The 11,058-nt window shown below is 38.8% G+C and overlaps 1 protein-coding gene across 6 annotated transcripts in view; it reads left to right on the top strand.

Annotated features, from left to right (window-relative positions):
- Nucleotides 1-721: 721 nt before the first annotated feature.
- The window catches only part of LOC107838855 (pentatricopeptide repeat-containing protein At5g42310, chloroplastic), a 38,679-nt gene continuing 28,342 nt past the window's right edge, over nucleotides 722-11,058 (top strand). For 5 of the 6 annotated variants that reach the window (XM_016682096.2, XM_047404056.1, XM_047404055.1 and 2 more), the window contains exon 1: nucleotides 752-2,808. In XM_016682096.2, coding sequence (XP_016537582.1) covers nucleotides 1,012-2,808 — 1,797 coding nt within the window. In that variant the 5' untranslated portion in view covers nucleotides 752-1,011. Of the gene's footprint in view, nucleotides 2,809-11,058 lie in introns of all 6 variants that reach the window. The other variant, XM_047404054.1, reaches the window with a different exon arrangement.

Raw genomic sequence — 11,058 nt, 5'->3', positions numbered from 1 at the left:
CCATCGCAATTTGTAGTTATTTTTAATTTTTCTTTATTTTTACAAAAAGCGACGGACAACGTCACTTTTTTTAAAACTAAATAAAAATTAATTTTTTGTAAAGCGTCGTCGTCCGTCTCTTTTTAAATTAAATTTTTATAGAATTTTTATATAGTATATACGGAAAAGGGGCCTAAAATGCCTTTCAATTATCTAAAATGGTCCAAAAATGCCCTTCATCTATCTATTGGTCCTAAAATGCCCTTCAATAACTTAATCTGTTAAATAAAAGGGCAAACTAGGCCCTATAGGTAGACGAAGAGGGCATTTTTACACCATTTTAGATAGTTGAAGGGTATTTTAGGCCCAATAGGTAGATGGAAGACATTTTTGTACCATTTTAGATAGTTGAAGGACATTTCAGGCCCTTTTTCCATTTAAACTTTTAAACTTCATTAATAAAATTATTCAATATTAAATAATCAATCGTTACACGTTAGACTAATATAGGAAAATATAAATAGTGCATTTTTTTATGCACTATCCACATTTAACTTTTCTTTTTGGGTAAATAGGATATATATTATATATATAAGTTAAGTAACATTACAAAGCAAAGGGGTACTCTTGTTAAAGGCTCTTACAGTAGCAGAATTACAACAAAAAATATTAGTACTAGTAGGCTTAGCATTACTATTTACATATGAAGAGACGGACGGGTTTTCTACACATAATAGATTATTAAACATAGATCAGGACACTAAACCAGTACTAACAACACCCTTAACATCATCGGCCAAATGGATAGCCGCGGCAAAAGGTGGAGAGCAGAGTGAGATTATATTTCCAGGCTGATTTAACACTTTTAACTTTCTCAACTCTAAATGTTTATAAAAAATAAATATCAAAGTGCACAAAAAAAAATACACCAAACTTATTTTGTTACTTTTTAATTTAAGGGCATAGATTGGTCATTTTATTTTAAGTTGAGGGAATTTCAGTGGCGGACTCTGCTCCAGCTAGCTTGAAAACATGATTGCTTTATCTTTTGCGCCAACTTTCACTTGGTGGAGAAGACGACGGGGAATGAACAGTCTGTTACTGCTTCCGCTGTTGCAAATGCGTTATCAATCCATCCAATTCCGTCTACAAACCAGTATTCGACGTCAAATACATCATCGGCAACAGCCTTTGGCCGCCTCAAGTTCCCTTATGTCTATCTCCAAGCAATTCAATATGGATAACCTAGAAGAGGAGGACGATGCCGCTTCACACCCAAATCAACGCTACGATTTCACTCCCCTGCTTCAATTTCTTTCCACACAGCTCAATTCACAAACTTCTTCACCCAATTCAGAAACTTGTTCACCCACACAGCTAAACCCGACCGAGTTGCGGCTCGCTGAGTCATACCGAGCTGTTCCGGCTCCACTCTGGCACTCTCTTCTGAAAAGTCTCTCCTCCACGCCATCTTCAATTTCGATAGCGTATGGACTCGTTACATGGCTTCAGAAGCACAACGTTTGTTTCTCATACGAACTGCTCTACTCAATTCTCATTCACGCGCTAGGACGCTCGGAGAAATTGTACGAGGCTTTTTTGCTCTCACAGCGGCAAACACTGACGCCTTTAACCTACAATGCACTTATTGGTGCTTGTGCACGAAACGGTGATCTCGAAAAAGCACTTAATTTAATGTGTAGAATGCGAAGAGACGGGTATCAATCTGACTATGTTAATTATAGTTTGATTATTCAGTCGCTTATTCGCAGTAATTCTATTGATTTGACTATGTTAAACAAGTTCTATTATGAAATTGAAGCTGATATGATTGAACTTGATGGGCAATTGTTGAATGATATGATTGCGGGTTTCGCTAAAGCTGGTGATGTTGATAGAGCTTTAAGTTTCATGGGTGTTGTTCAAGGTAATGGGTTGAGCCCAAAAACAGCCACTATTGTTACCTTGATATCTGAGTTGGGTAATTCAGGCAGGACTGAGGAGGCTGAGGCTGTGTTTGAGGAGTTGAAAGAAGGTGGGTTAAAGCCAAGGACGAGGGCGTTTAATGCCCTTTTAAAAGGTTATGTTAAAACAGGATCGTTGAAGGATGCTGAGTATATAGTGTCGGAGATGGAGAGGAGTGGGGTGGCACCGGATGAACATACATACAGCTTGCTTATTGATGCTTATGGAAATGCAGGCAGGTGGGAAAGTGCGAGAATTGTGTTGAAAGAAATGGAAGCGAATAATGTTCAGCCGAATTCATTTGTGTTTAGTAGGATTTTAGCTAGTTATCGTGATAGGGGGGAGTGGCAGAGATCATTTCAGGTGCTTAATGAAATGAAGAATAGTGGGGTGAATCCTGATAGGCAGTTTTATAACATAATGATTGATACTTTTGGGAAGTACAATTGTTTGGATCATGCAATGTCGACATTTGAAAGGATGAAGTTGGATGAAATCGAACCTGATACTGTTACGTGGAACACACTTATTGATTGCCATAGTAAGCATGGTCATCACAATAAGGCGGAGGATCTGTTTGAGGCAATGCAGGAAAGTGGATGTTTTCCATGCACCACCACATACAATATAATGATTAATTCTTTTGGCGAGTTGGAAAAATGGGAGGAAGTGAAGGGGCTGTTGAGTAAAATGCAGAGTCAGGGCCTTCTGCCCAACATTGTTACCTATACCACTCTGATTAATATTTATGGACAGTCAGGAAGGTTCAATGATGCTATTGAGTGCTTGGAGGTGATGAAGTCTGCAGGGTTGAAGCCATCTTCAACCATGTATAATGCCTTGATCAATGCCTATGCACAGAGGGTAAATAACTCTAAACTTATTATGACCTATGATGTCTTGCTTTGTGAAAGTTCCATAGCTTGCTTACTCGCATGATATCTTAGGTCATAACTTCCCTGTATAAATATTTATTTTATCTTATATGTATATCCATATAAGTAGTACAAATTAACTGAGATTAGATTTTAGTCGATAGTACACTTCCATTAGGTACGGAGTTTTGCAGGAGGTTTCTTAGACTTGTTAAAGATTATATTTCAGTGTTGGGATAAATGTGAGATTTAGAGAATTACAAGTAGTCCTAAAAGACGAATAACTGATTATTGGAATGAATGGGTTCCAAAATTGCTACAAACCGTAAAATGGAAGCTAAGATTAACAAGAAAATGAAACACGATTAAGACTAATAATAAGAGGATGTACAAAGAAACAAGATAAGATAAATAGATAGACACAAAATTGGGAATCAAAGACAACCAACTTTAATAATTAAAGGGACCTTCTTCAAATGTCCCAACAAGCACCTGGCTCTAAGAAGAGCCTCAAGAGAATTGATATCCCAAGCAACTCTTCTTTCCAAACAAGAAACAACCAAAAGCTTAGCAAGCTCTCAATAACAATGGGGTGTTTTTAGTATTCAAATTTTAAGTCCTCGACATAAAAGAAACTATTTATACTAAGCAAATAAAGAAGACCCTATGTTATTACATTTTTACTGGTAGAATATGAATAGGAATAGGAATAGTATACAAAATCCTACTTAGAAAAGGATTGTAATGTAGTGTCTATAAATAGGGTTTCGATGTTATTATGTAGACACATAATTCAATAATATTTTTTCTCTTATATTCTCACATGGTATCAGAGAGTTGGTGAGAAATTTTAGAAAAGAAAACTCAGTCACCGTGCGTCAATTTCGGTGACTGATTTGTGTCCTTTTTTATTTTGTGGGTTGTGTGAAAAATACAACACCACCAAGAGGATCGGGAAGATTAGGCGACTGAAACTCGACCGAAACCGCCGGAAAAATACCATCCACGCGCCTACATGTGCCTGTCGGAGTTTTGAAATTCCGGCGAGATCTGGTCACGCACCGGCGTGTGAGTATATTTCCGGTCGATTTTCTGAGTTGTTCTTTTTTTGTTGGGGTCGCCAATCCATTCCGCTCCGACTAGTTACCTTTTTTCCCAATTCCGATAATATTTGAAGATTCCGACCGGCGAAACCCTAATTCTGGCTATATCAGTTTTTTTTCTGGGGATTTTTCATACTTTTAGATCTGGTTCTTGGGATTTTCAAGTCAAATTCCCAAGATGCCTTTTGGGCATGATTTTTTTGGCTCCAAAAATACTGAAATTGGAAGTTCAAGTCCTATGATTAAATCTGAGCCCTTAATGAGAAGATCAGAATATTAAATGTCACAGTCCATGAAAATCAACGAGGGAAAGGTCGATTTGGAAGATCTCGTCCTAGGTGTAGTTATTGTGAAAGGCTTGGACATACTCGTGACATATGTTATTCTCGACCTAAGTGTAGTTATTGTAATAAGCTTGGACATACTCGTGGAATATACTATTCTTTGCATGGTTGACCAACAAAAAATGCTCATGTTGCTCAGTCTTAACACCACAGGTGATCAATAGGTGTATTTATCTGACAAGGAATATAATGAGTATCTTCAGTATCGAGCAAATCAGCATATATCTCTACCAATAGCCTCAACTGCACAATCTCCTACCTTTGGATCATGGGTTGTGGACTCAGGTGCTTCTGATCATATTTCTGGTGACAAATCACTTCTGTCTGATATTGTTTATTCACAATCTCTTCCTGCTATTACTTTAGCCAATGGAATCCGAACAGAGCCAAAAGGAGTTGGACAAGCCAAACCCCTCTTCTGTCACTCTAGACTCTGTTCCCTGGTTGTCCTTTTAATCTTACATCTGTTAGTCGTTTGACACGTGCCCTTGATTGTAGTATAACTTTTTTGATGATTCTTTTCTAATGCAGGACCGCAAAACGGGATAGAAAATTGGCATAGGACATGAATCACAGGGCATTTACCATCTTACCTCTTCAAATTCCTTCACAGCATACTTCACTATAGATCTACCCGACCTTATTCACAAACGTTTAGGACATCCGAGTCTATCCAAGCTACAAAAGATTGTTCCTAGATTGTCTAGTCTATCTACATTAGATTGTGAGTCGTGTCAACTTGGGAAACACACCCGTGCTACATTTTCACGTAGTATTGAGAGTCACTCAGAGTCTATTTTCTCATTAGTTCATTCTGATATTTGGGGTCCTAGTAGAGTCGGTTCACCCTTAGGATTTCGTTACTTTCATCGATGATTTTTCAAAATGTACTTGGGTTTACTTGATGAAAGATCATTCCGAGTTATTCTCTATATTCAAAGTTTTTTGTGCTGAAATACAAAATCAATTTGGTGTTTCTATTCGTGCCTTTTGTAGTGATAATGCCTTAGAATACTTATTCTCCCAGTTTCAGGAGTTTATGACTCATCAAGGAATCATTCACCAGACATTATGTCCATACACCCCTCAATAGAACGGTATAGCAGAAAGGAAAAATAGGCATCTCATTGAGACTGGCCGCACTCTTCTCATTGAATCCCATGTTCCGCTGCGTTTTTAGGGCGAAACAGTCCTCGCATCTTGCTATCTCATTAATATAATGCCATCATCTTCGATCCAGAATCAGGTTTCCCATTCCATACTATTTCCTTAGTCACATCTCTACTCTATCCCCTTCCCTGTTTTTGAGAGCACATGTTTTGTTCATAACTTAGCCCCAGGAAAAGATAAATTAGCCCCTCGTGCTCTCAAATGTGTCTTCCTTGGTTACTCTCGAGTTCAAAAAGAGTATCAATGCTATTCACCTGCTCTAGGTCGTTACCTTATGTCCGCTGATGTCACATTCTTTGAATCTCAACCTTACTATATATCTTCTGATTATCTTAATATCTCTGAGGTTTTATCCATACCTCTAAGTCTTACCCACACCAATCTTTTACAGTGCCACCACTTTTGACTTATCACCGCCGCCCACGTCCAGCATTAGTTCCAGATGATTCATGTCATGCGCCTGTCGCTTCCCCTACTACGGACCTGCCTCCCTTTAGCAATCAGTTGCACTTCAAAAAGGTATAAGATCCACGCGTAATGCTAACTCACATTATTCTTTGTTGAGTTATCATCGTTTGTCATCACCCTATTATGCTTTTGTATCATCTTTGTCCTCTATTTCCATCCCTAAGACTACTGGTAAAACACTTTCCCATTTAGGTTGGAAACAGGCTATGATTGATGAGATGTGTGCTTTACATAGTAGTGGTACTTCGGAGCTTGTTTTCCTTCCTGCAGGTAAATCTACTGCTGGTTGTTATTGGGTTTATACAGTCAAAGTTGGTCTAGATGGTCAGGTTGATTGGCCGAAGGCTCGCCTTATTGCCAAAAGGTATACACAGATATTTGGGCTTGATTATAGTGACACTTTCTCTCCCGTGGCTAAAATAGCATCAGTCTATGTTTTTCTCTCAATGACTGCCGTTCGTCATTGGCCTCTTTATCGATTGGACATTAAGAATGCTTTTCTGCATGGTGATCTTAAGGAAGAAGTCTATATGGAGCAACCACCTGGTTTTGTTGCTCAGGGGGAGTCTAGTAGCCTTGCATGTCGATTGCGCAAGTTACTCTATGGTTTGAAACAGTCCCCTCAAGCCTGGTTCAGAAAGTTTAGCAAAGTGATTCAGGAGTTTGGCATGATTCGTAGTGGAGCTGATCATTCAGTGTTTTATCGCCATTCTGAACCAAATCTGTGTATTTATTTGGTGGTTTATGTTGACGATATTGTTATCATCGGCAATGATCAAGATGGTATCACTAACTTAAAGCAACATCTCTTTCAGTATTTCCAGATTAAAGACCTTGGCAGTCTGAAATACTTTCTAAGTATTGAGGTTGCTCAGTCCAGATCAGGTATTGTTGTTTCTCAATGCAAGTATGCTTTAGACATTCTTGAGGAGACAGGAATGATGGGATGTCGACCCATTGACACTCATATGGATTCAAATGCTAAACTTCTGCCAGGACAGGGGAGCCACGTAGTGATCCCGGAAGGTATAGGCTGTTGGTTGGAAAGTTTAATTATCTCACAGTGACTAGACCTGACATCTCTTTTCCGGTGAGTGTTGTAAGTCAGTTTATGACTTTCCCTTGTGATAGTCATTGGGATGCAGTTGTTCGTATTTTGCGATATATAAAGTTATCTCCAGGTAAAAGACTACTCTTTGAGGATCGAGGCCATGAGCATATCGTTGGATATACAGATGCTGATTGGGCAGGATCACCTTCCGATAGATGTTCTACATTTGGATATTGTGTTTTAGTAGGAGGTAATTTGGTGTCCTGGAAGAGTAAGAAACAAGAGTGTGGTTGCTCGATCTAGTGCCGACGCAGAATATCGAGCAATGGCTGCAGCAACTTGCGAGCTGGTTTGGATCAAACAATTGCTGAGAGAACTAAAATTTGGAGAAACTGGTAAGATGGAAGTTGTATGTGATAATCAAACAACCCTTCATATTACATCTAATCTAGTGTTCCATGAGAGGACCAAACACATAGAGATTGATTGTCACTTTGTCAGAGAAAAGATACTCTCGGGAGATATTGTTACAAAATTTGTAAAGTCAAGTGATCAACTTGCAGATATCTTCACCAAGTTCCTCACCAGTCCTCATATTAATCATATTTGTAACAAGCTAGGTACATATGACTTGTATGCACCAGCTTGAGCGGGAGTGTTAGAATATGAATAGGAACAAGAATAGTATACAAATTCCTACTTAGAAAAGGATTGTAATGTAATGTCTATAAATAGGGTATCAATGTAATTATGTAGACACACAATTCAATAATATTTTTTCTCTTATATTCTCAGGTTTACCATTAATAAAAGTAAGGGCCTTGTTTGGATGTTGAATTCATGAAAAAGTCTAATCCTCCTTCTCAACGTATGATCCATCAAATGTTATCACAAACACATAAAATTCTCGGGCGGATTCCATAATACACTCAAGTGCATCTTTCTTCATGAATAACCCTTGCCAATGTTGAAGTTCACGGGCTTGGGTCCTTGTGAAATGCCTTGGAGGTCCTTGAGATGTATCACTTTAACTTTTCGAGAAAAATTTGCCCTTAAATTCAAGGGGTCTTCACTACACACATCCATAGGAGAAAGGTCACAAATTTTGAATGTATTGTGCACTTGGTAATCCCGGGGAAGATCAATTTTGTAGGCATTGTCATTAAGCCTTTCAAGCACTTCAAATGGACCATCTTCTCTAGGTATTAACTTGGTCTTTCTCTTGTTGGGAAACCTTTCCTTTCGAAAATGAACCCAAACGCAATCACCTGGTTCAAGCACCACCCTTTTTCGCCCGTTGTTGACTTTCTCGGCCTTTTCTTGATTCTTCTTCTCAACTTGAAGTCTTACTTTCTCATGCAAAACTTTCATAGCCTCGACCCCATTGTTACCATCTACACTCAACACAACATCTTGAGACAAAGTGGTTAGAGCAAGGGGGTTAGGGGGTTAAAATCATAAGCAACCTCAAATGGAGACGTGCTAATAGGATTATGAAGACATGATTTTATGCAAATTCAACTATAGGCAAATGTTCTTCCCATGATGTGAGTTTTCCTTTTACCATGACCCTAAGCATAGACCCAAGGGTGCGGTTCACAACTTCGATTTGACCATCGGTTTGTGGGTGACATGATGTAGAGAACAACAATTTTGTCCCAAGTCTACCCCACAAGACCTTCCAAAAATGGCTAAGGAATTTAGGATCTCTATCACGTACTATGAATTGAGGAATACCATGCAACTTGACAACATACTCAACAAACAAAGAGGCCACATATGGGGCATCATCACACTTATGATATGCAATAAAGTGGGCCTTTTTAGAAAAAGCGATCAACAACCACAAAGATGCTATCCATCTCTCTTCTAGTCTGTGGCAAGCCCAACACAAAATTCATTGAATGTCAAGTTCATTGAAATGTCAAGTCAAAGTCTTTGAGGGGTAAGGAAATGGGTATATAGACCTTGGGGAAGTAGCCTAGACTTAGCACTACGACATTCAACACATAGACCACAAACTTTAGCAACATCACTATGTATTTTAGGCCAAGAAAAATGTTCTTCAAGGACCCCCAATGTCTTATCAATGCCAAAATGCCCCATCAAACCCCCATCATGCGCCTTTCTCACAAAAAATTCCCCCTAAGAGATCATATGCACACAAAGTCGCTTGTTTATGAACAAGTAACCATCAAATATAGCAAATAGGATTGTAGGTTTATCCTTAAGCTTATGGTCCCTTACCCATGCTCTTACGGTACAATGATTTCAAGCTCTCAAAACCTAACCACTTAGAAGTCAAAGTAGAAACCAAAACATGTTTCCTTGACAAGGAATTCGCTACTACATTATCCTTCCCCATTTTGTAATGAATAACTTAAGGAAACGTTTCAAGAAATTCAACCCATTTGGCATGCCTCTTGATTGCCACCTCTATGCCCGAGAAAAACTTCAGATTACCAAGGTCCTTCATTTTAAACTTCTGTTGCAGGTCTCCTCTAGCTTGATTTATCAAGGTGAGGTTGTTTCCTGTTATCAACAGATCATCCACATAGACAAGAATAATCACTATCTCATTTTTTGATTTTTTGGTAAATAAGTAGTAGTCATAATAACTTTGACCGAACCCCATTTGTGAGAGAGCATCAGTTAGCTTCTTATTCCATTGTCTAGGAGCTTGCTTTAGGCCATACAAGGACTTGTGTAATTTGCAGACTTTCTGAGTCTCCCCCTATCTGCAAAAACCATCAGGAATATGAATGTATACATCTTCTGATAGATCACCGTTAAGAAAAGCATTGTGCACGTTCATTTGAAAGATTGACCATTGTGTAGATGCCGCAAGAGTAATGAGTGATCTCACCGTCACCATCTTGGCCACAGGAGAGAATATCTATCTGAGTACTCTACCTCAGTCTTTTGACTATAGCCCTTGGCTGCTAGTTTGGCTTTATACCTTTCTACCTCAGCATTGCCTTGTACTTCAGAATGTACACCCACCTATAACTAATAGGAACTTTACCAGGTGGCCGATCAATAATAGACCATGTATGATTCTCCTCAAGAGCTGCAATCTCCAGCTTCATAGCCTCAACCCAAGAGGGATCTTTGGAGGCTTCTAGGAAGGTGGAGGGTTCAGAAATATAGGAATAGACAGAGAGAGCATGATTATACTGAGAAGAGAGCTGAGAGTATGTAACATAGGAGAATAAGGGATACAAACATTGGTGAGTTGAGACAGGCTTAGTAGTGACAAAATCATGTATCTAACAGGGAGGTTTCTTACTTCTCGTGGATTTCTGAGGATAGGAGGTTCAGGATGAGATGTAGAACGACGAGTAGGACATGTAGAAAAAGGAACAAGTTCATACTCATGTAGAAGAAGGAACAGGTTCATACTCATGTAGAAGAAGGAACAGGTTCATACTCTAGCTTAGGTGAGACAGGAGAAGTATCAGGAGTAGGGAAGGAAGGAAGGAAAAGAGAAAGACGGTACTGAATTATCAATGTGAGGTGATTGCAGGACGGGAACCCGTGGTGAGTTTTTGAAGGAAAGGAAAAGTGGATTCTTGAAAACTGACATTTCTACAAGTGAAGAAGTCTGGTATGAAGATCATATTGTTTGTACCCTTTCTGAGTAGATGAATATCCCATAAAGACACAAGTAATTGCCCTAGCAACAAATTTATCTGAACAATGGGTGCTAGAGGCATAGCCTAGACCGCCAAAAACTTTTAGATGAGATAGTGAAAGAGCTAGCTGTTGTAGCAATTCATAGGGAGATTTATAGTGAAGTATTTTTGAAGGGATTCTATTTAGCAAGTACACAGCAGTGTCTACATATTCACCCCAAAACTTGAGAGGGACACCTGCTTGAAATTTGAGGGATCTTGCAATTCCCAAAATAGTTCTATGTTTTCTTTCCACCACCCCATTCCCCATTCTACTGAATGGTATAGACATATGAAGTTTGATGCAAAATACCAAGATTAGATATAAGAGATTTAAACTCGTGACTGAAGAACTCACAACCATTATCAGTTCTCAGGATTTTCACAGAAGTAGAAAACAAGTTTTGTATTCTAGTCAGGAAGTCTTTA

This window comes from Capsicum annuum, unplaced genomic scaffold (assembly GCF_002878395.1).
Source record: "Capsicum annuum cultivar UCD-10X-F1 unplaced genomic scaffold, UCD10Xv1.1 ctg5149, whole genome shotgun sequence".
NCBI classification, from domain to species: domain Eukaryota; kingdom Viridiplantae; phylum Streptophyta; class Magnoliopsida; order Solanales; family Solanaceae; genus Capsicum; species Capsicum annuum.
This window is presented reverse-complemented; position numbering and strand designations above follow the sequence as displayed.